Source organism: Hemiscyllium ocellatum, chromosome 5 (assembly GCF_020745735.1).
Source record: "Hemiscyllium ocellatum isolate sHemOce1 chromosome 5, sHemOce1.pat.X.cur, whole genome shotgun sequence".
NCBI lineage: Eukaryota > Metazoa > Chordata > Chondrichthyes > Orectolobiformes > Hemiscylliidae > Hemiscyllium > Hemiscyllium ocellatum.
The window spans coordinates 118281718-118302977 of record NC_083405.1 but is presented as its reverse complement, the minus strand read 5'-3'; the positions used below and the strand labels follow the sequence as shown (position 1 = coordinate 118302977).

Below are 21260 nucleotides of genomic sequence, written 5' to 3'. Positions count from 1 at the left end.
ATGCATACCTCATTTGGTTTCTGAGAACCATCAGGACTAATTCGGAAAGACCCCACTTGAATAGTTTTCTTTGGATCCACTTGTTTAATTGCCCAGTCTAGTTCAGCCACCAAGGCCCTGCAAACTTAAAATTAAAACAAAATCAAGTCAAATAAATACAAGACGACAGTTTTTACAAAAGATCAAAATGATTTTACAAATTGGCAGAGTGGCTTTCTATCCTCCATAAACTGAACCTGAAACATGCAGCTACCTCATCAACTTAGTGAGCTTTTCTACCATCTTTGGGCATATAAGCATATGAAAAATTGCTAAAAGTGAAATCTCAAATTATGAGAATTCCAGCTCATCTTAAACAATGAAAATATGACCAATACTTAAATGGCATAGTTGCTTAGAGACATTACAAATGTTCGGATTTATAAAATGGAACAGAGAGAGGAAAATAGATTGGTTTAGTACTGATGTAATATCAAAAACAGAGATTAAGACAATGAGTTCATGAAAGATTGAGAAAACTCATTGCATGTAGGTATTTATAGATATTGAGAAGGTTTAGCACTTCTGATCAGATTGTTTTAATAATTCATTCACAGAATGTGGATATTACTATTAAGCCATCCCTAATTGACCACAGGGCAGTTAAGAGTAAATCCTTTTGATATTTTTAAAGGAGTCACATGCAGGCCAAACAAGGCAAGGATGGCAGTTTCCTTCCCAAAAAAGGACATCAGTTAACCAAATGGATTTTCTGACAATCTACTTTGTCATCATTAGACTCTTAATTCCATAATTTTACTGAATTCAAATTCCATCATCTGCCACGACAGATTCAAATCAGGTTTCCAGAATATTATCACGGTCTCTTGATTAATTATTTAGCTATAATACCATAGTACCACCTGAATTGGTGTAATGAAATTGTGAAAAGAAAAACCAATGGTTGTAGTAGAATGTTTAGCTGTCCAACAGACGAGTCAATCAACAGCTTGACATTATCACTAAGTTATAATTATGCGAGTGTGTCTGCCTCAGTCACCCACCATCATGCAGAGGTGGTAACACAGTGACTTTACAATTGGGTGGGGAGCTGACGGAAGAGTCTGCCCAAGTGATTACAGACCCAATGGACATTTATGGATATACAGTTATGATATTATTGTACTTATGTTGACATGGCTACAGGGTGACCAAGGATGGTAACTAAATATCCAGGGGTATTTGATATTTAGGAGGGACAGGCAAACAGGGAAGAAAGATGTGATAACACTGCTAATTATGGATGAAATCAATTCAATCACGAGGAAGGATATGGTTCAGAAAATCAAGATGTGGAATCTGTATGGTTAGTGATAGGAAATACCTAGGGGCCGAAAATATTGGTGGTACTTGTTTATAGATCCCCAAACAGTACCGGCGATGCAAGCGATGGCAATAAACAGGAGATTCAAGAAGCAAGGAGAATACAATAGTGACCATGGATGACTTAAATCGACATATCGACCAACCTAGCGATAATACTGTGGAGGAGGATTTCCTGGGGTGCATGAGATTTTTTTTTAGGCCTATTATGTTGAAGATCCAACTGCCGCCTGTGGCAAGGCCTAAACAACATAATGGGCTACAAATGAAGCTGAGCAAGATAGCAAACAAAGTTACATCCCACCCTGATGCACTCAATGCTTTCTATGTTCGGTTTGAGCAGAATGCCAGTGACATGGTGTCACCTATCCAAATTGCCCTGGATGCACCTGTTCCCTCCATCAATGCTGCAGACGTCAAATTGGTCTTCCCGGGAGTGAACCAAGAAAAGTCATGGACCCAGACGGAGTCCCCGGCTGTGCATTTAGATCCCGTGCAGACCAGCTGCCAGAAATATTCAGTGACATCTTCAACCTCTCCCTCCTACAAGGTGAAGTCCCCATCTAATTCAAGAAGACCACCATCATTGTAGGAGATAAGAAAACGTATACAGCATGCCTTAATGACTACTGCCCAAAGGCTCTGACCTCCATACTTATGAAGTGCTTTGACAGGTTGGTCATGGCCAACATCAACTCTTGCATTCCAGCCTGCCTTGATCACCTGCAATTTGCCTACCAATGTAACAGGTCCACAGCCAACGCCATTTCCCCAGCACTGCACTCATTCCCGAAACATCAGGAAAACAAGGAGACCTGTCAGACTCCTGTGCATTGAATACAGCTCTGCATTCAACATTATCCTTTCCAGGCTGATCTCAAAACTCGGAGACCTAGGTCTCGGCTCCACCATCTGCAATCAATCCTCAGCGTCCTGACCCATAGACTGCAATCAGTGTGAATACACAACTGCATCTCCTCCATGATAACACTGAAGCCACCCTACCCCCCCCCCCCCCAGAGGACTGAAGGTTTTATGAAAAACCTAAATACATCATCTGAGTTGAGATACCAGCTTTTTTTTAAAACTAAAATCTTAAGTTATCCCAGGAATATGACTTGAAAGAAGTTCTGGGACTTGCATATTAATGTATCGAAACCTGTAACCCATTCGAAGTGATTAAAGACTTAAAAGCAATCTAGGTTTGTTGAATATATCGCATCAGATGTACGACACTTTGATCTGCTTCCTATGATCCAGCCCCAGTAGCTACCTGACAAGGGAGCATCGCTCTGAAAGCTTGTACTTCCAAATAAACCTGTTGGACTTTAACCTGCTGTTGTAAAGTTTTTAATTCTAGAAACAGGAAGGGAAAAATGCTTTTCTCCCAGGTGGCCTACAGCACTAGTGGTGTATCATAGGGATCAGCTATTCAATACTTAGATGAAAGAATAAAATGCAAGTTTTCCATGTTTGCTGAGGACACAACACTAGCTGCTGTTGGGATTTGTGAGAAGGATGCAAGGCAGCTTCCAGGTGATCTAGGAAGTTGAGAAAGTGGCAGAAAACATGACAGATGTAGTACAACAATGGATAAATGTGAAGTTAAACACCGGTGTGAAATAAAGAAAGGCAGAGTGTTATTTAAATCATGATATATTTGGAAGTGGATGTATGGTGGGATCTGGGTGTTCTTGTACACCAGTCAATGAAGTTAACCAGGCAGATGGGCAGCAAGGAATCAGGAAGGTAAATCGTATATTGGCCTTCATTGCAAGAGACATTGAGCTCAGATTAGAACATACTACTAGAGCTATACAGGATCTCAGCAAGTCCACCTCTGGAATATTGCTTGCAGTTTTGCTGTCCACACCAAAGAGAAAATATACTTTCCATAGAGGGAGCGCAGTGAAAGTTCACCCAGATTGATTCTAGGGATGGCAGGACTGTACTGTGAAGAAAGCTTGGTACAACTATGCCTGTATTCACTAGAGTTGAGATGAATGAGAGATCTGATTCAAATGTAACGAATTCTCACAAGGTTAAGCAGACAAGTGTGGAATGATGTTTCCCCTGATTAGGGAAACCAGAACTAGAGATCATAGTCTCAGGTAGGCCTTTTAGGACTGAGATGAGGAAACATTTCTTCATTCACGAGGTGGACACTCTGTGGAATTCTCTACCGCATAAGGTTGGTTCGCTGAGTACATTCAAGAAAGAGATTGATACACTTTGAGATTTTAAAGGCATGAAGAGGTAGTTGAGAAAATAGGAATATGGCATTGAGACAGAGATTAGCCATAATCATATTGATTGGAAACACATGCTTGAAGGGCTAAAAGGCCTACTCCTGGTTTCTAAGTTTTGAAACACAATTTGTAGCCTCATGCCCTGGCATATCACCCACTTTACTGTTATGAACCAGCCAGGGGATCAACCCTAGGTCAAATGAAGAATGCAGGAGCAGCACAAGGCAGATTGAAAAAAGGTGTCAACTGCTGAAGATCTAGGACAGGACTACCTGCATGCCAGAAAACAGAGCAAATGAGAGTTATGCAATTGCTTAGCTATGTCTAAAAACCCAAAATGAAGCTATGAAGTGTTGCCACATCTACTTGTGAATAGCAGAGGACACGTAGTCAATTGAGGTGGCTCACAAATGTCTCCATCCTCAATGGCAGGTACACCCAGCACATCAGTACAAAAAAAAGGCTTAAACATCGGCAACAATCTTCAAGCAGAAGAGTGGAATGAAAGATCCATTACTGCATCTTCCAGAGGTTCCCAACAACAGAGATGCCAGTCTTCAGCTAATTCAATTCTTACTAGTCTTTCAACTCTAATATTTTGCCACTAGCATTGAAGACATGTGCTCCAGGACTTGCTGCATCCCAGTCAAGATGTTCCAGTTTAGCAATGACATGGGCATCTCCCTGCCAATATGGAAAATTGTACATAAAAAGTAGAACAAATCCAACCTGGCAAATTATTATTCCATCAGTCTATTCTCAATCATGTTGAAGAGCACTTGTTGGAGGCATTGGCAAGGGTACAAAATGTTCTTTGGGTGAGGATTTCACTGTCCACCACCAGCAGCACTATTGATTGAGTCCTGAAGGACATAGCTGCTGGATTATGTCTGTGGTGGTGAGGGAATAATAGGGAAAAATCATACTTGACTTCAACTTTACCAACCAGCTGGTATCATCTATGTCCCATAAGTGACTAAAATAAAAACACTTGACTGTCAATGGCATTACTGTCACAAACTCCCCAAATATTAACATTGACCAAAAACTCAACTGGACTTCCTATATAAATATTGTGACTGCTGGTGCAGATCAGTGGCTAAGAATGCAAATGAAATGCTATGCCCCAGAAGGCAGTGGAGGCAGAGTCTCTGGGTACTTTAAAAAAAAAGAGATGGATAGAGCTCTTAAAAGGTAGTGGAATCAAGAGTTATGGGGATAAGGCAGGAACAGGATACTGATTGTGGATGATCAGTCATGATCATAACGAATGTTGATGCTGGCTCGAAGGGCCGAATGGCCTACTCCTGCACCTACTGTCTACTGTCTAAGAGTCCAGCAGCAAATAACTCACCTCCTGAGTTTGAACCAAGGCTGTGATAAGGTCAGAAGCAGAGTGGCTCTGGTGGAACCCAAACAGTGTACATTATTGTAAAGCAAGTGCAGCTTGACAGTTCTGCTGATGACGAGGAAAAAGTGAGGTCTGCAGATGCTGGAGATCAGAGCTGAAAATGTGTTGCTGGAAAAGCGCAGGTCAGGCAGCATCCAAGGAACAGGAAATTTGATGCTTTGGGCATAAGCCCTTCATCAGGATTCCTGATGAAGGGCTTATGCCCGAAACATCGAATTTCCTGTTCCTTGGATGCTGCCTGACCTGCTGCGCTTTTCCAGCAACACATTTTCAGTTCTGCTGATGACCCCTTCCATCATTTATGGATTTATAGGTTAGCACTTGGGTGGGTTGGATATACCCTACTTTTTGTGTACAGGGCATATCTGGGCAATTTTCTATACGGTCAATAGACATTCCAGCTGACCTGGAATAGCTTGTCTAAGAGCACATCAGATTCTGGAGCACCAAACTTCAATACAATTGCAAGATATTGTGAGGGTCTATAACCTTTGTAGTATCTAACCTGTTCAGTCATTTTCTTGATATCACATGGAGTAAACAGAATTGGCCCAAGTCTGGCATCTTTGACGTCAGGGACCTTCAGAGGAAGCGGAGGTGGATCTCTATTTGGCACTTCTGACTGAATATTGTTTCAAAAGCTTTAGCCTTATTGTTTGCTCGGATGTCCTATGCTTCCCCATCTTTGTGGATGGGCTATTTGTGGATTCTCCTCCCCCAGCAAGTTTTTTTAATTGTTCACCATCATTCATGACTGGATGAGGCTGCACTGAAAACATAACTTCCGAACTTTGTATCCTCTGCACATTTAGCTACCATGCCTTCACTTGTCTCCTCTCAATCATTCTTGTAAATTGTACAAGGTGAGGTTCCAGCACAGGCCCCTGCAGGACTCCACTTGTCATATCCTACCAATCAGACAAAGAACTACGCTTACACACAATCTCTTTTCTGTCTACCAGCCAATCTGCCATCCATGCTAATATGTTACCGCCTACAACATGTACTTTTGTTTTCAAAACTAAACATCAATGTGGTAACGTATCAAATGCCTTCTGGAAATGCAGTGTTGAGTGGTACCCTGTTAGCCACAGCACATGCAACTCCTTCAAAAAAAACATAATAAACGAATAATTAAACATGATTTCCTTTTCACGAAACATGCAAACTTTTCTTGATTGCCTTGTGCATTAAGTTTCCAGTTATAATTCTCAAATGATCAATTCTGATACCTTTTCAAAAGATAAGCATCGAGATAACTTGGCAATAATTTTCTGTTTTCTACTTCCCTCCATTGTTGAATTGAGGGGTCATGTTCTAGTGTTCTTCATCTTCTAGTTTGATTGAACCTTTCCTGAATCTGTGGAAGTTTAGAAAATTAAATACCAAAGCATCTACACATTGATAAACCATGTCCTTTTTTAACACCTGAGGATGAAATTTATCAGGATTCAGGCACTTGTCATCCCTCAGATCCATCAGTTTACACAGTACTCATTGTACTGAAGGAAATCAACGTTTGTAGGGAAATTGTGTTGGGGATATTGATGGGATTAAAGGCCAACAAATCTCCATGGCCCGATAATCTACATTCCAGGGGACATAAAGAAGTGGCCCAAGAAAAAGTGGATGGCGGTCATCTTTCAAAATTCTAAAAACTCTGGAGCAGTTCCAATTGATTAAAGGATTGCTAATGTAACCCTATTATTTGAAAAAGGAGGTTGAGAAATAACATTATAGACTACTTAGCCTGACACTGGCATTGTGAAAAAAGCTAGAGCTCATTGTAAAAAAACAATTAATAGCATAATGCTTGGAAAACAGTGACAGGATTGGACTCAAGAATCACAGGAAACTTGTGCTTGACAAATCTATTGAGCATTTTCTGAGGAAGTAACTATTAGAGTTTTCAAGGGAAGCCAGTGGATATAGTTTACTTGGATGTTCAGAAGGCTTTTGATAAAGGTCAAGTGACAATAAACTGCTGTTGTATTCTGTTGGGGGGAGAAAGAGAGAGAGAGAGAGAGAGAGAGAGAGAGAGAGAGAGATAGAGAGATAGAGAGAGAGAGAGAGAGAGAGAGAGAGAGAGAGAGAGAGAGAGAGTGTGAGTGGGCGGAGAGAGAGAGAGAGAGAAAAAACTTGTTTTCCTTGGACACCCCAAGGAAAAAGTACACCGATGCAGCAGACAGTGAAGACAGCAAATGCTATTTTAACCTACATAACAAGAAAATTAGTGTAAAGGAACAGGTGCGTCTTGCTATAATTGTACAGAGCTTTGGTGAGACCACACCTGGAGCAGCGTGTACTGTTTTGGTATCCTTGTCAGAGGAAAGACTTTCTGGCTATGGATGGAGTGCAACAACCATCCACCAGGTTGATTCCTGGAAAAGCAGAATTGACCTAAGAAGAAAGACTGGATCAGTTAGGACTCTATTCACTGAAGTTTGAAAAAAAAAAGGCTCGCATAGAAACCAATAAAGTTCCAACTGGACTAGGTAGGATAAATGCAGGAAGTATAATCCCCATTACCAGGGAGCCCAGAAACAGAGGATACATGCTGTTAGGACGGTTCTACCGTCCCCGTGTTCGTTTCGGAGGAATGAGACACCGGGTCAGATTCTAAGAAACAGACTGCTTTATTCGAGAGAGAATCGAGTTACAGCAAGGTATCAGGCTTGCTGGAGAAGGCGCGTTCTAATCCTTTGTTCTAAGTTGTCTATTCTTATACCCCCTTATTCCTGCACCGTTCCCTTATTTGGTAATGGTCGGTTCTATAGTTTGCCATTGGCCCCAGTCTCTTATCAGTGTTCTAACATGCCTTATTCGGCTATCAGTTAGCTCAACTTGCTATGTACCAGATGGCCCCTTTGTTCTGTTTTTTCAAGTTTTACTGCTCTTTCAGTACTTTTCCACTGGTTCAATTATCTTCCTCAGATCTCGTGTCTGTTTTTTCCCCTCTGGGGCCCCCTGGCCACATCATCCTGAGAGCTACTTCTATCTAACATTTTAGTGTTACTTCTATCTCACATTTGTCTGAGTGCTACTTCTACCTAACATTCTAGTGTTACTGCTTCTATCTAACATTTAGTGATACTTCCATCTCACATTTGCCTGAGTGCTACTTCTACCTAACAATGCTAAGGATACAATGTAGGCCATTTGGGAGCGAGATGAGAAACAATTTCTTCACGCAGAATGTGCTAAGCCTGTGGATTTTGCTGCCACAGAAAATAGTGGAGACCAAAACATTAAATGATTTCAAGGAGTTAAATATAGTTCTTTGGGTTAAAGGGATCAAAGGATATGGGGTAACAAAGCAGGAACAAGTATTAAGTTGAATGATCAACTATGCTCATAATGAATGTCAATGCAGGCTCAAAAAAAACCAAATGGTCTACTTCTGTTCCTATTTCTGCGCCATCCGAGGAAAAACGCTCTCACTGTCCAATCTATCTAACCCTCTGATTATCTTATATGTCTCAATTAAGTCACTTCTCAACCTTGTTCTCTCGAACGAAAACAGCTTCAAGTCCCTCAGCCTTTCCTCAAAAGATCTTCCCTCCCCTACCAGGCAACATGCTAGTTAATCTTTTCTGAACCCTTTCCAAAGCTTGCACATCTTTCAATGCTTTTTGTATCTTTGACAGAGGAGAGAGAAGCAAAACATTTGTTCATTTCATCCGTCATTCCCTTACTACCAAGTAATAACTCACCATTCACTCTCTGTCTATGGAGGACCATTCATTTCATGTACTCTTTTCCTCTTTAAAATACCTCTAGAAACTCTCGCTATCCATTTTTACATTTCTAGCTGGCTTCCACTTCTGTGCTAACACATTCATCCCGATTAATCTTTTAGACATTGTCTACTATTCCTTATATTCTGACCACTCACTCACCTTAAAGTATGCTTTTTCCCTCATGCTCTTCAGTTAACCACAAATAATGGGTTCTTCGCTTGGAATTTTTCGACATAATAGAAATTTATCCCTTTCAATATTTGCCACTGTTTCTCAATTGATCTGTTGCCTAGCCTAATAAACCCAGGTCACTTCAGCTAAACTCAGCCTCTCACGCCCACATTGTTATCTTTGCGTGCATCCAAAATACTAGCCTTTGCATGTTACCCTTACTGCATCCTAAATACTACCCTCCTTCCTTTCAAATGGGATGCAGTGAGATGATCTCTCACTGATGGTGCCCTTATTCTGAGGTCATGGATTCTGTTATGTTACATAATACCAAGCCTTGAATAGCCTGTTTGCTGATTATTTCCAGAATGTGCTGCTGTAAGAAACAATCACAAAGTATTGTATGAACTCACTTAGACTACTTTGGCCAATGTGATTTTTCCACTTTAATGTAGCTTAAAATCACCCATAATTCTTGCTGTCACTTTATCACAACTACCCAATATTCCTTATTCAATACTTTGCCCCACAGTGTGATTACTGTCTGGGGCATGTAGATGACTGACATGAGTGATTTATTTCTCCAACTAGTCCTCATCTCCATCCAAACCAATTCTACGTTTGATGCTCTGAACCAGTGTCATCTAACTATTGTACTAATACCATCTTGGTTTAGGACATGAGCAATATTTTTGGAATTATAGCACTCATATCCAAGTTCAGCTTAGCATCAAAAATAAACAATGAAAAAAAGTTGTGACCATTTCTTACTGAAATACAATAAGTCATATGGAACTTATGTGATGCATCTTCAGATATTAAAGGAAGTAGCCATAGAGATAGTGGATGCCCAGGTAGTAATCTTCCAAGAATCCTTTGATTCTGGAAAAGTGCCAGAGAATTAGAAAACTGCCATTGTAACACATTTTTAAAAAGGGAAGGAGACAAAATAGACAGGTAGCTATAGTTAGGTTAACATCTGCTCCTGTGCAAAAGTAAGAGTCCATTATAAATGCGTAATGTGATCAGAGTCAGCATGGTTTTAATGAAGGCAAAATCATGCCTGGTAAATTCATTACAATTCTTTGAGGAGTTAACAAGCAGGAAAAATAAAAGAGAAGCAGTGGAATTAATATATTTGGATTTTCAGATGGTGCGTGATAAGGTGCCACACATTAGATGACTGAATAGAATAAGAGTCCAAAGTTTGGCAGTAATATATTAACATATTTAAATAATTGGTGAATAAAGAGATGGCAGAGAGTTGGGATGAGGGAAGCATTTTCGGTTTGGCAACTTGTAACTAGTGATGCAAGAGAGATCAATGCTTAGGCCATAAGTACTTACAAAATATAATTTATGACTTGGGTGATATAATTGAATGTATCATAAGCTGGTTTGCAGATGAAACAAAATAGGTGGGAGGTGAATTGGTGAAGATGAAACAAAGTGTCTACAGACAGGTGACATGGGTAGGCAAAGACTTGGCAGAAGGAATATCATGCGTGGAAATGTGAGCTTCTGCAACTGGCAAGGAGAGTAGAGAAAGACTGCAGAAAACTACAGAACAGATGAATTTGGGATTCCTCATCCACAAATCACAAAATGCTAGCTAATAGGAAAGGCAAATGTTTTTTATTTCAAGGGGAAGAGTGTAGAAAAATACGGAGCTTTTGTTAAAACTGTGCAAGTCACTAGTTCAAGTACAGCTGGAATACTGTGGACAGTTTATGACGCTTTATCTAAGGAAAGTATTGGAAGCAATCCAGATGATGTTTACTAGGTTAATACCAGGTTTGGAGGCAGCGACTTATGAAGAGAGATTGAGCAGATTTCCTTGCACTCATTGGAATAGTCAGAGTCATACAGCATGGAACAGACCCTTTGGGTCTACTTGCCTGCGCTGACCAGATATTCTTAACTATCTAGTCCCATTTGAAAGCATTAGGCTCATATCCCTCTAAATCCTAATCATGCACACACTCTCTGCATCACAAATTTGTCCCTCAGGTCCTCTTTAAATCTTTCCCCTCTCCCTTAAACCTACACCCTCTAGAATTGGACTCCCATACCTTGAGGGAAAGACCTTTATTATTCACCCTATCAATGCCTCTCATGATTTAATAAACCTTTAAAAGGTCAGACCTTGGCTTCCGACACTCCAGGGAAAAATGCCCCAGCCTATTATAGAAGAATGAGAGGCAACCTTACTGAAACATTCAAGATTCTTGGAGGATTTGGCAAGGTAGATGGGAAAAAATTGTTACTCTTGTGGGAGAGAGTAGGGCCCGAGGGAATAATCTCAGGATAAGGGGGTCACACATTTAAAATTCATTTTCAAAAGCGTATAGTGGATTTGTAGAATTCTTTCCTGCAGATGGCTGTTGACACTGGGCTATTAAGTGTATTCCAGGCTGAGATAGTAAGATTTTTAAATTAGAAAGGGAATCAAGAATAATAGGGAAAAGACAACAAAATGGAGTTGAGGATTTCAGATCAGCCATGATCTCACTGAATGGCATAGTAGACTCAATGGGCTGAATGGTCTACTTCTGCGTTTCTGTCTTATGGCCACATTATTTCATCCAGTTAGAAAAAAAATCAACCATTCACCACTACTCACAGCCAATTCACAATCATCCACATAGTACCACTGCCCCATATTTCTATGATTTGGAGATGCCAGTGTTGGACTGGGTTGTACAAAGTTAAAAATCACACATCAGGTTATACACAACACACACACACACACACACACACACATCCTCTCACAGACTTAGACACTTTACACTCACACACATATGCACACTCTCACACTCACAACCTCCCACCCCAGACAGACACACACACACAAACCCACATGTACACATACACGTTTGTGGGATGAATTTGTACTTGCACAGTTACATTGTACTTTGCTCAAAAACTGCATGAATCCATGTAAGACTCTGTTATCTCACTTTTTAGATTAGAATCAGTCTAAACATTATGGCACAGACAGGGAACACGGGGGCTAACACCTTCAACATTACCTGGCTGACGCCAATTGTTACAGTTAACCTGAGAATGTAACTTTTAAAAAAAGTTTTGTGATTTACATTTGAAAGAAGTGAAATGATCATGGTCATTCTAACAGATGAGATTCTGGATCAGTGGTGCTGGAAGAGCACAGCAGTTCAGGCAGCATCCAACGAGCAGCGAAATCGACGTTTCGGGCAAAAGCCCTTCATCAGGAATAAAGGTAGAGAGACTGAAGCGTGGAGAGATAAGCTTGGGGAGGGTGGGGGTGGAGAGACAGTAGCATAGAATATAATGGGTGAGTGGGAGAGGAGATGAAGGTGATAGGTCAGGGAGGAGAGGGTGGAGTGGATAGGTGGAAAAGGAGCTAGGCAGGTTGGACAAGTCCAGACAAGTCATGGGGAGAGTGCTGAGCTGGAAGTTTGAAACTAGGATGAGGTGGGGGAAGGGGAAATGAGGAAGCTGTTGAATTCCACATTGATGCCCTGGGGTTGAAGTGTTCAGACTCAACAAACAATCAAGGTATTTCTCAATGTATAATTTCAGTTACATCACACTAAACTTTTGCTATAAATTCCGTGTCTTCTAATTGTGTACTCCACAATCACCTGATGAAGGAGTGGCGCTCTGAAAGCTAGTGCTTCCAATTAAACCTGTTGGACTATAACCTGGTGTTGTGTGATTTTTACCTGAATTATTCTAGAAATCAAATTGATCATCTTATAGTCATGCAGCACATCATGGAGTGACAAATGTTTTATGAAATTGTTGCGTGATAAATTCAACTGGAAACGCATCTTTATGATGTGTGACTATTAAAAGTTAACAGTCATTTAAAAATGGATGCAAAGGCTATCAGGCAATGGATGCTGATCGACAGCAAAACAGTATAATTTCGCTCCACAAATGATATTTGGTTATTCTAACCAATTAACTAGGTTTATTTATCCTTTTTGTTTGTCCTTTAGTTGTGGTGACTTTTTGTTTCACATTGATCTGGTCACACAAACCATCTTTGTTGTGTTGTCAGTTTTTGAATGAATTAAAAGTTGCTATTTAGTCAAAGACCATTCACAAATTGCTCCAATTTCCAAGTAAAAAGAGCCAGGAATGAAATAGCTAAAATATCACTAAGATTGAAAATGGGGGAAAAAAGTTAACAAAATGTTTATTTTATTTGAATTTCGGCATGTTCATCTTCTTCTAATATCTTCGTTTGCTAACTTTTCTTAGTATGTCACATTATAGAATACAGAAAGCTTAATATGGGCAGAAAAAGTCTAAAAATAGTTGTTTTTGAAAAGGCAGAGATATAGAAATACATTTCTATAAAACCAAGAGAGACTGTTGTTAATGTAAGCAATTCTTTGGGTCTTCATAGCACGTACAAGACAAACGACTTGGAGGCAGACAGGTTAATGAAAAGAAAAATGGCTGGATTATACCCTCCAGAGGAATGTGTAAGGCAGTTTGTGGCTTTATAAGAGATTGCAGAATGTCACAAGGCTCAGGGGAAACCAATTTAAATTTGTTTCAGCGATTTTTGTGAAGCTTTGACCTACTATCTTGTGCAACCATCATGAAGTGGATAAAGCTATGGGAATACAAGGCCAAATCTTGGATTTTTTCCTGAGACCTGTATTGTGGCTCCAAAATAAACAAAAACGTTGATTATAAATATTAAAATTACCAGTGCAATTAAAATTCCATGCTGTAAAATTTCCTGAAGGACTAAAAAGTCTGTATTATTTACATATATTTAAGCAGATTATTCATATTGCAATAATGCATTGTTATCTAATTTTATTCAATTTATCAAATCATATGTTGTCTGGCCTCTGGTCTGCCACAGAGAGCTTCAAAAGGACAGAAATATGTTACTTATTCCTGTATGGTTTCTTGACGGGATACAATGTGAATTCTATTGATAACTAGCAGATACAGAGATAGGAAATTAATTTGAAAAGAGGAAACAATGAGATTACAATGAGATACAGATAGCTTAAGCAAGTGGCAAAGATGTGGCCAATGGAGGATAACGTGGGAAAATGTGAAATTGCTCATTTTGGCAGAAAGAATTGAAAAACTAATCTAAACTAACCTTGACTAGGGGGCTTAAGGTGAAGAAACACCGAGGGGACAGTGACCATAATATGATAGAATTCACCCTGCAGTTTGAGAGGGAGAAACTGGAATCAAATGTAATGGCATTACAATTAAATAAATGTAATACAAAGGCATGAGGGAGGAGCTGGCCAGAGTTGATTGAAAAAAAAGAGATTAGCAGGGAAAAGGTGGAGCAGCAATGGCAAGAGTTTCTGGGGGTAATTTAGGACGCACAGCAAAATGTCATCCGAAGGAAGAAGAGTCAAATGAAGAGGAGGATGAGGAATGGTTGATTAGGGCAGTCAAGGACAGCAAAAAAAAAGCACACAAAGTGGTGAAGATTATTGGGAAGACAAGAGGGTTTTAAAACCAGCACACGATAATTGAAAAAGCATTGAGAGAAGCTGAATTATGAGAGTAAGCTACTAGTAATATTAAAAAAACTTAGAGGCTTATAACATCATGAGGGGTATAAATAGGGTTGATATTAGGTGTCTTTTCCCGAGGATGGGAGATTTTAAGACGAGGGGTTAATATTTTTAAGGTGAGAGGAGACAGCTTTGAAAAAAAGGACATGAGGGGCAAATCATTTTCACCAAGGGTGGTTCACGTGCAGAATGAATTTCTTGAAGTGGTGGATGCAGGCACAATTATAACATTTAAAAAACACTTAAATAAGTCCATGAATAGGAAAGATTTGGAGGGATATGGGCCAGGAGCAGACAGGTGGGACTAATTTAGTTTGGGATAGTGTTCAGTGTGGACTAATTGGACCAAAGGTCTGTTTCCATGCTCTACGACTATGGGAGATTTCTTTTCAAATCGAAAAGACTTCGTGGTGGAGGAACTTCTGATATATCAGAACTTTAAAAGAGTAGAGGCCAGTACAAAAGGAGGAGTTGGGGAAATTGAAAGGCTTGAAGGTGGATGAATCACCTGGACTGGATGCACTGCACTTGGAGTTTTGAAGGAGATGGCTGAGGAAACAGCTGAAAGATTACCACCAATGTCTTTCCAACCACTGCAATCAAGGAGGGAGGTAGAAGATAGAAAACTTTAGGCATCAGTGATGGGTAAGATTTTCGACTCCATTATTAAGGATGAGATTACGAAGTGCATAGTAAAGTAGGGTTGAGTCAGCACAGCACCACCAAGGGGTCTGTCAGAATTCTCTGAGGTGGTAATGAGCAAGTCAGACAAAGGGGAGCCAGTAGTAATCGCTTTGGATTTCAGGAAGGCCTTTGACAAGATGCTGCACAGGAACATAAACTCTGTGTAATTTTGTTTATTCTTTCGTAAATCAAGATGGCACCAGATTATGGCAATGCAAAATGTTTGCTGTTTCTTTCCAGATATATGTGACAATAAACAATTCATATAACATAAAATAAAGTAACTATCCTGAACACTGTGGGCTAGATACTGACATAGAATTGGCTGCCTGGGAGAAGGCAGGAGTAGGGATAAAGGGGTCTTAAACGCCAGCTCGCGGACGCCTCCTCTTATCGCCCCCTTGACCACGACTCCACCTCCCACCACCAAACCATCATCTCACAGACCATCCAGGACCTCATCACCTCAGGGGATCTCCCATCCACCGCCTCCAACCTCATAGTCCCACAACCCCGCACCGCCCGTTTCTACCTCCTGCCCAAAATCCACAAACCTGCCTGCCCCGGCCGACCCATTGTCTCAGCCTGCTCCTGCCCCACCGAACTCATCTCCCAATACCTCGACACGGTCCTGTCCCCTTTAGTCCAAGAACTCCCCACCTACGTTCGGGACACCACCCACGCCCTCCACCTCCTCCAGGATTTTCGCTTCCCCGGTCCCCAACGCCTTATTTTCACTATGGACATCCAGTCCCTGTACACCTCCATCCCCCATCACGAAGGACTCAAAGCCCTCCGCTTCTTCCTTTCCCGCCGCACTAACCAGTACCCTTCCACTGACACCCTCCTTCGACTGACTGAACTGGTCCTCACCCTGAATAACTTCTCTTTTCAATCCTCCCACTTCCTCCAAACTAAAGGAGTTGCCATGGGCACCCGCATGGGCCCCAGCTATGCCTGCCTCTTTGTAGGATATGTGGAACAGTCCATCTTCCGCAACTACACTGGCACCACCCCCCACCTTTTCCTCCGCTACATCGATGACTGTATCGGCGCTGCCTCGTGCTCCCACGAGGAGGTTGAACAGTTCATCAACTTTACTAACACCTTCCATCCCGACCTGAAATTCACCTGGACTGTCTCAGACTCCTCCCTCCCCTTCCTAGACCTTTCCATTTCTATCTCGGGCGACTGACTCAACACAGACATCTATTATAAACCGACTGACTCCCACAGCTACCTGGACTACACCTCCTCCCACCCTGCCCCCTGTAAAAACGCCATCCCATATTCCCAATTCCTTCGTCTCCGCCGCATCTGCTCCCAGGAGGACCAATTCCAACACCGCACAACCCAGATGGCCTCCTTCTTCAAGGACCGCAGATTCCCCCCAGACGTGATCGACGATGCCCTCCACCGCATCTCCTCCACTTCCCGCTCCTCCGCCCTTGAGCCCCGCTCCTCCAACCGCCACCAAGACAGAACCCCACTGGTTCTCACCTACCACCCCACCAACCTGCGCATACAACGTATTATCCGCCGCCATTTCCGCCACCTCCAAACGGACCCCACCACCAAGGATATATTTCCCTCCCCTCCCCTATCAGCGTTCCGCAAGGACCACTCCCTTCGTGACTCCCTTGTCAGATCCACACCCCCCACCAACCCAACCTCCACCCCCGGCACCTTCCCCTGCAACCGCAGGAAATGTAAAACTTGCGCCCACACCTCCACACTCACTTCCCTCCAAGGCCCCAAGGGATCCTTCCATATCCGCCACAAGTTCACCTGTACCTCCACACACATCATCTATTGCATCCGCTGCACCCGATGTGGCCTCCTCTATATTGGTGAGACAGGCCGCTTACTTGCGGAACGCTTCAGAGAACACCTCTGGGCCGCCCGAACCAACCAACCCAATCACCCCGTGGCTCAACACTTTAACTCCCCCTCCCACTCCACCGAGGACATGCAGGTCCTTGGACTCCTCCACCGGCAGAACACAACTACACGACGGCTGGAGGAGGAGCGCCTCATCTTCCGCCTGGGAACCCTCCAACCACAAGGTATGAATTCAGATTTCTCCAGCTTCCTCATTTCCCCTCCCCCCACCTTGTCTCAGTCGGTTCCCTCAACTCAGCACCGCCCTCCTAACCTGCAATCCTCTTCCTGACCTCTCCGCCCCCACCCCACTCCGGCCTATCACCCTCACCTTGACCTCCTTCCACCTATCCCACCTCCATCGCCCCTCCCCCTAGTCCCTCCTCCCTACCTTTTATCTCAGCCGGCTTGGCTCTCTCTCTCTTATTCCTGATGAAGGGCTTATGCTCGAAACGTCGAATTCTCTATTCCTGAGATGCTGCCTAACCTGCTGTGCTTTGACCAGCAACACATTTGCAGCTGTGATCTCCAGCATCTGCAGACCTCATTTTTTACTCTTTTTCAGGATGGCAACTGGTAGTTAGTGGAGTTCTGCAGGGGTCCATGCTGGGACCACATTATTCACATATGTTAATGATTTAAATGAAGGAATTGAGGGTATTGTTGCTAAGTCTGCTAATGGCACAAGATACACGGAGGGACCAGTAGTGTTGAAGAAACAAGGAGGGTGCAGAAGGACTTTGACAGGCTTGGAGCATTGCCAGATGGAATACAACGTGGAAAAGTGTAAAGTTATACACTTTGGTAGGAAGAATAAAGGCATAGTCTATTTTATAAATGGGGAAAGGCTTTGGAAGTATGAAGCACCAAGGGACTGGATAGAGTGGATGTGGAAAAGACATTTTCATCAGTAGGAGAGACCAGGACCCAAGAGCAGAGCATCTGAGTGAAGGATAGACTTTTTAGAACTGAAGAAAGGAGGAATTTCTTCAGCCAGGGGGTGATGAACCTGTGGAACTCATTGCCGTAGAAAGTTGTGGAGGCCAAGTCCTTGACAGAATTTAAGACAGAGTAAGGTTGGTTCTTCATTGGTAAGAGGATCAAGGATTACGGGGACAAGACAGGAAAATAGGACTGAGAAACATATCATCCACAATCAATGGTGGAGCAGACTTGATGAGCCCCCACCCTCCTCTAGCTTCTCTCTCCACGCTTCAGGCTTTCTGCCTTTATTCCTGATGAAGGGCTTTTGCCTGAAACATCGATTTCGCTGCTCCTTGGATGTTGCCTGAACTCCTGTGCTCTTCTAGCACCACTAATCCAGAATCTGGTTTCCAGCATCTGCAGTCATTGTTTTTACCACCTTGTTGAACAAATGGCCTAATTCTGCTCTTGTGTCACATGGTTTTATGAGGAGAGATTGCAGACATAGTTTAAACTAATCTGGCAGGGGAATTAGAATCGGAGCTACAGATCAGACAATGGGGAAGCTGGTGAACTGGCAGATACAGCATGCAGACAGTCCGTGAGGAAGGATAGACAGTTTATAGGTCAAGGCTGCAGTTAGTGTAATAGGTTACAGTGTGTCTATTTTAATGCAAGAAGTCTCAGGAATGAGGGTGGTGAACTTAGAGCACGGATCAGTATTTGGAGCTACAATGTTGTGGCCATTATGGAGACTTGGATATCAGAGGGGTGGGAGTGGTTGTTGGATGTTCCGGCGTTGAAGGTTTCAAAAGGAATAGGGAGGGAGGTAAAAGAGGTGGGGGAGTTGCATTGGTATCAGGGATACTATAATAGCTGCAGAAAGGGAGGTCATTAAGGAGGGTTTGTCTACTGAGAGACTATGGATGTAAATCAGAAACAGCAAAGGAGCAGTCACTTTATTGGGAGTTTTCTGTAGATCCAATAGCAATAGAGACATGGAGAAGCAGACTGGGTGGCAGATTTGAGAAAGGCACAGAAGTAATAGGGTTGATGTCATGGGTGACTTCAACTTCCCCAATATTGTTGCAAATAGTTTGGATGGAGCAGATTTTATCAGGCGTGTCCAGCAAGGATTCCCGACTCAATATGTATATACGCTGACTAGAGGGGAGGCCATATTGGATTGGGTGCTTAGTAATGGAACAAGTCAGGTGTCAGATTTCTTGGTGGGAGAACATTTCAATGATAGTGATCACATTTACCTGCCCTTTACTATAGTTATGGAGAGGGATAGGCGCAGATGGTACGGAAAAGTATTTAATTGGGGGAGGGGGAATTACAATGCTATTTGGCAGGAACTGTGGAGCTTAAATTGCGAACAGATATCCTCAGGGAAATGCACAACAGAAATGTGAAGGTTGTTTAGGTAGCATTCACTGATAGTGCTGGATAGGTTTGTCCCACTGAGGCAAGGATGAGATGCGAGGAACAAGATGGTCAAAATGGGGATAGGGTCGAGCAGGATTATGGAGGGAACTTGTGCCTGGAGTTGGAGTTGGTAAGGGAGGTCCTTAATGAATGCCTCACCTCAGTATTCACCAGTGAAACAGACCTTGTCATTTCTGAGGACAGTGTGAGACAGGCTATATGCTCGAACAGGTTGATGTTATTAAGGAGAATGTGCTGGAAAGTTTGAAAACCATGTGGATAGATAAGGCTCCCATGCCAGACAGGATATACGCAATGTGACAATGGGAATTGAGGGAAGAGATTGCTGCACCTTTGGCAAAGATCTTTGCACCCTCACTGTCCACTGGAGGAGTACCTGATGATTGGAGGGTGGCAAATGTTATTCCCTTGTTCAAGGAAGGGAACAGGTACAACCCTGGGAATTACAGACCAGTCAGTCTTATATCGGTAGTGGACAAATTATTAGACAGGATTCTGAGAGACAGGATTTATGATTATTTGGAAACCCCATAGCTTGATCAGAGATAGTCAGCATGGCTTTATGAAGGGCAGGTCATGCCCTACAAGCCTTATTGAGTTCTTTGACAATGTGACAAAACACATTGAAGAAGATAGAACAGTGGATGTGGTCGATATAGATTTCAGCAAGGTGTTTGATAAGGTTCCCCACGGTAGGCATTTTCAAAAAGTAAGGAGATGTGGGATACAGGGAAATATGGTTTTCTGGATACAGAATTGGCTGGCCCATTAGAAGATAGAGGCTGGTAGTACATGGAAAGTATTCAATCTGGAGCTCGATGACCAGTGGTGTTTCACAGGGATCTGTTCTGGGACCTCTGCTCTTTGTGATTTTGCTAAATAACTTGGATGAGAAGTGGAAGGGTGGGTTAGTAAGTTTGCTGATGGCATGAAGGTTGGTGGAGTGGTGGATAGTGTGGAGGGTTGTTGTAGGTTGCAAAGGGACAATGACAGGACACAGAGCTGGACTCAGAAGTGGCAGATGGAGTTTCAATCTAGAAAAGTGTGAAATGATTCATTTTGGAAGGTAGAACTTGAACGCAGAAATACACAGAGTTAAAGACAGGATTCTTGGCAGTGTGGAGGAACGGAGGGATCTTAGTGTCCATGCCCAAAGATTCCTCCCAGGTAGATAAGGTTGTTAAGAAAGCATATATTGGCTTTAATTAACAGGGGGACTGAGTTTAAGAACCGAGAGGTCACAGAGTCATAGAGATGTACAGCATGGAAACAGACCATTCGGTCCAACCTGTCCACGCCGACCAGATATCCCAACCCAATCTTGTCCCACCTGCCAGCACCCGGCCCATATCCCTCCAAACCCTTCCTATTCATATACCCATCCAAATGCCTTTTAAATGTTGCAATTGTACCAGCCGCCACCACTTCCTCTGGCAGCTCATTCCATACACGTACCACCCTCTGTGTGAAAAAAGTTGCTCCTTGGGTCTCTTTCATATCTTTCCTCTCTCACCCTAAACCTATGCCCTCTCGTTCTGGACTTCCCCTAGCCCAGGGAAAAGACTTTGTCTATATATCCTATCCATGCCCCTCAATTTTGTAAACCTCTATAAGGTCACCCCTCAGCCTCCAACACTCCAGGGAAAACAGCCCCAGCCTGTTCAGCCTATCCCTATAGCTCAAATCCTCAAACCCCTGGCAACATCCTTGAAAGGGTTCAGAAAAGATTTACAAGTTTCACAACATCTTTCCGATAGGAAGGAGATCAGAGCTGCATGCAATATTCCAACAGTGACCTAACCAATGTCTTGTACAGCTGCAACGTGACCTCCCA

General features: G+C 42.5%; 1 protein-coding gene across 2 annotated transcripts in view; it reads right to left on the bottom strand.

Annotated features, from left to right (window-relative positions):
* cnpy1 (canopy FGF signaling regulator 1) overlaps positions 1-21260 on the bottom strand; it is an 89140-nt gene that overhangs the window by 44671 nt on the left and 23209 nt on the right. For both annotated transcript variants that reach the window (XM_060825614.1, XM_060825615.1), the window contains exon 2: positions 9-124. In XM_060825614.1, the coding sequence (XP_060681597.1) occupies positions 9-124 (116 nt within the window). The remainder of the gene's footprint in view (positions 1-8; positions 125-21260) is intronic.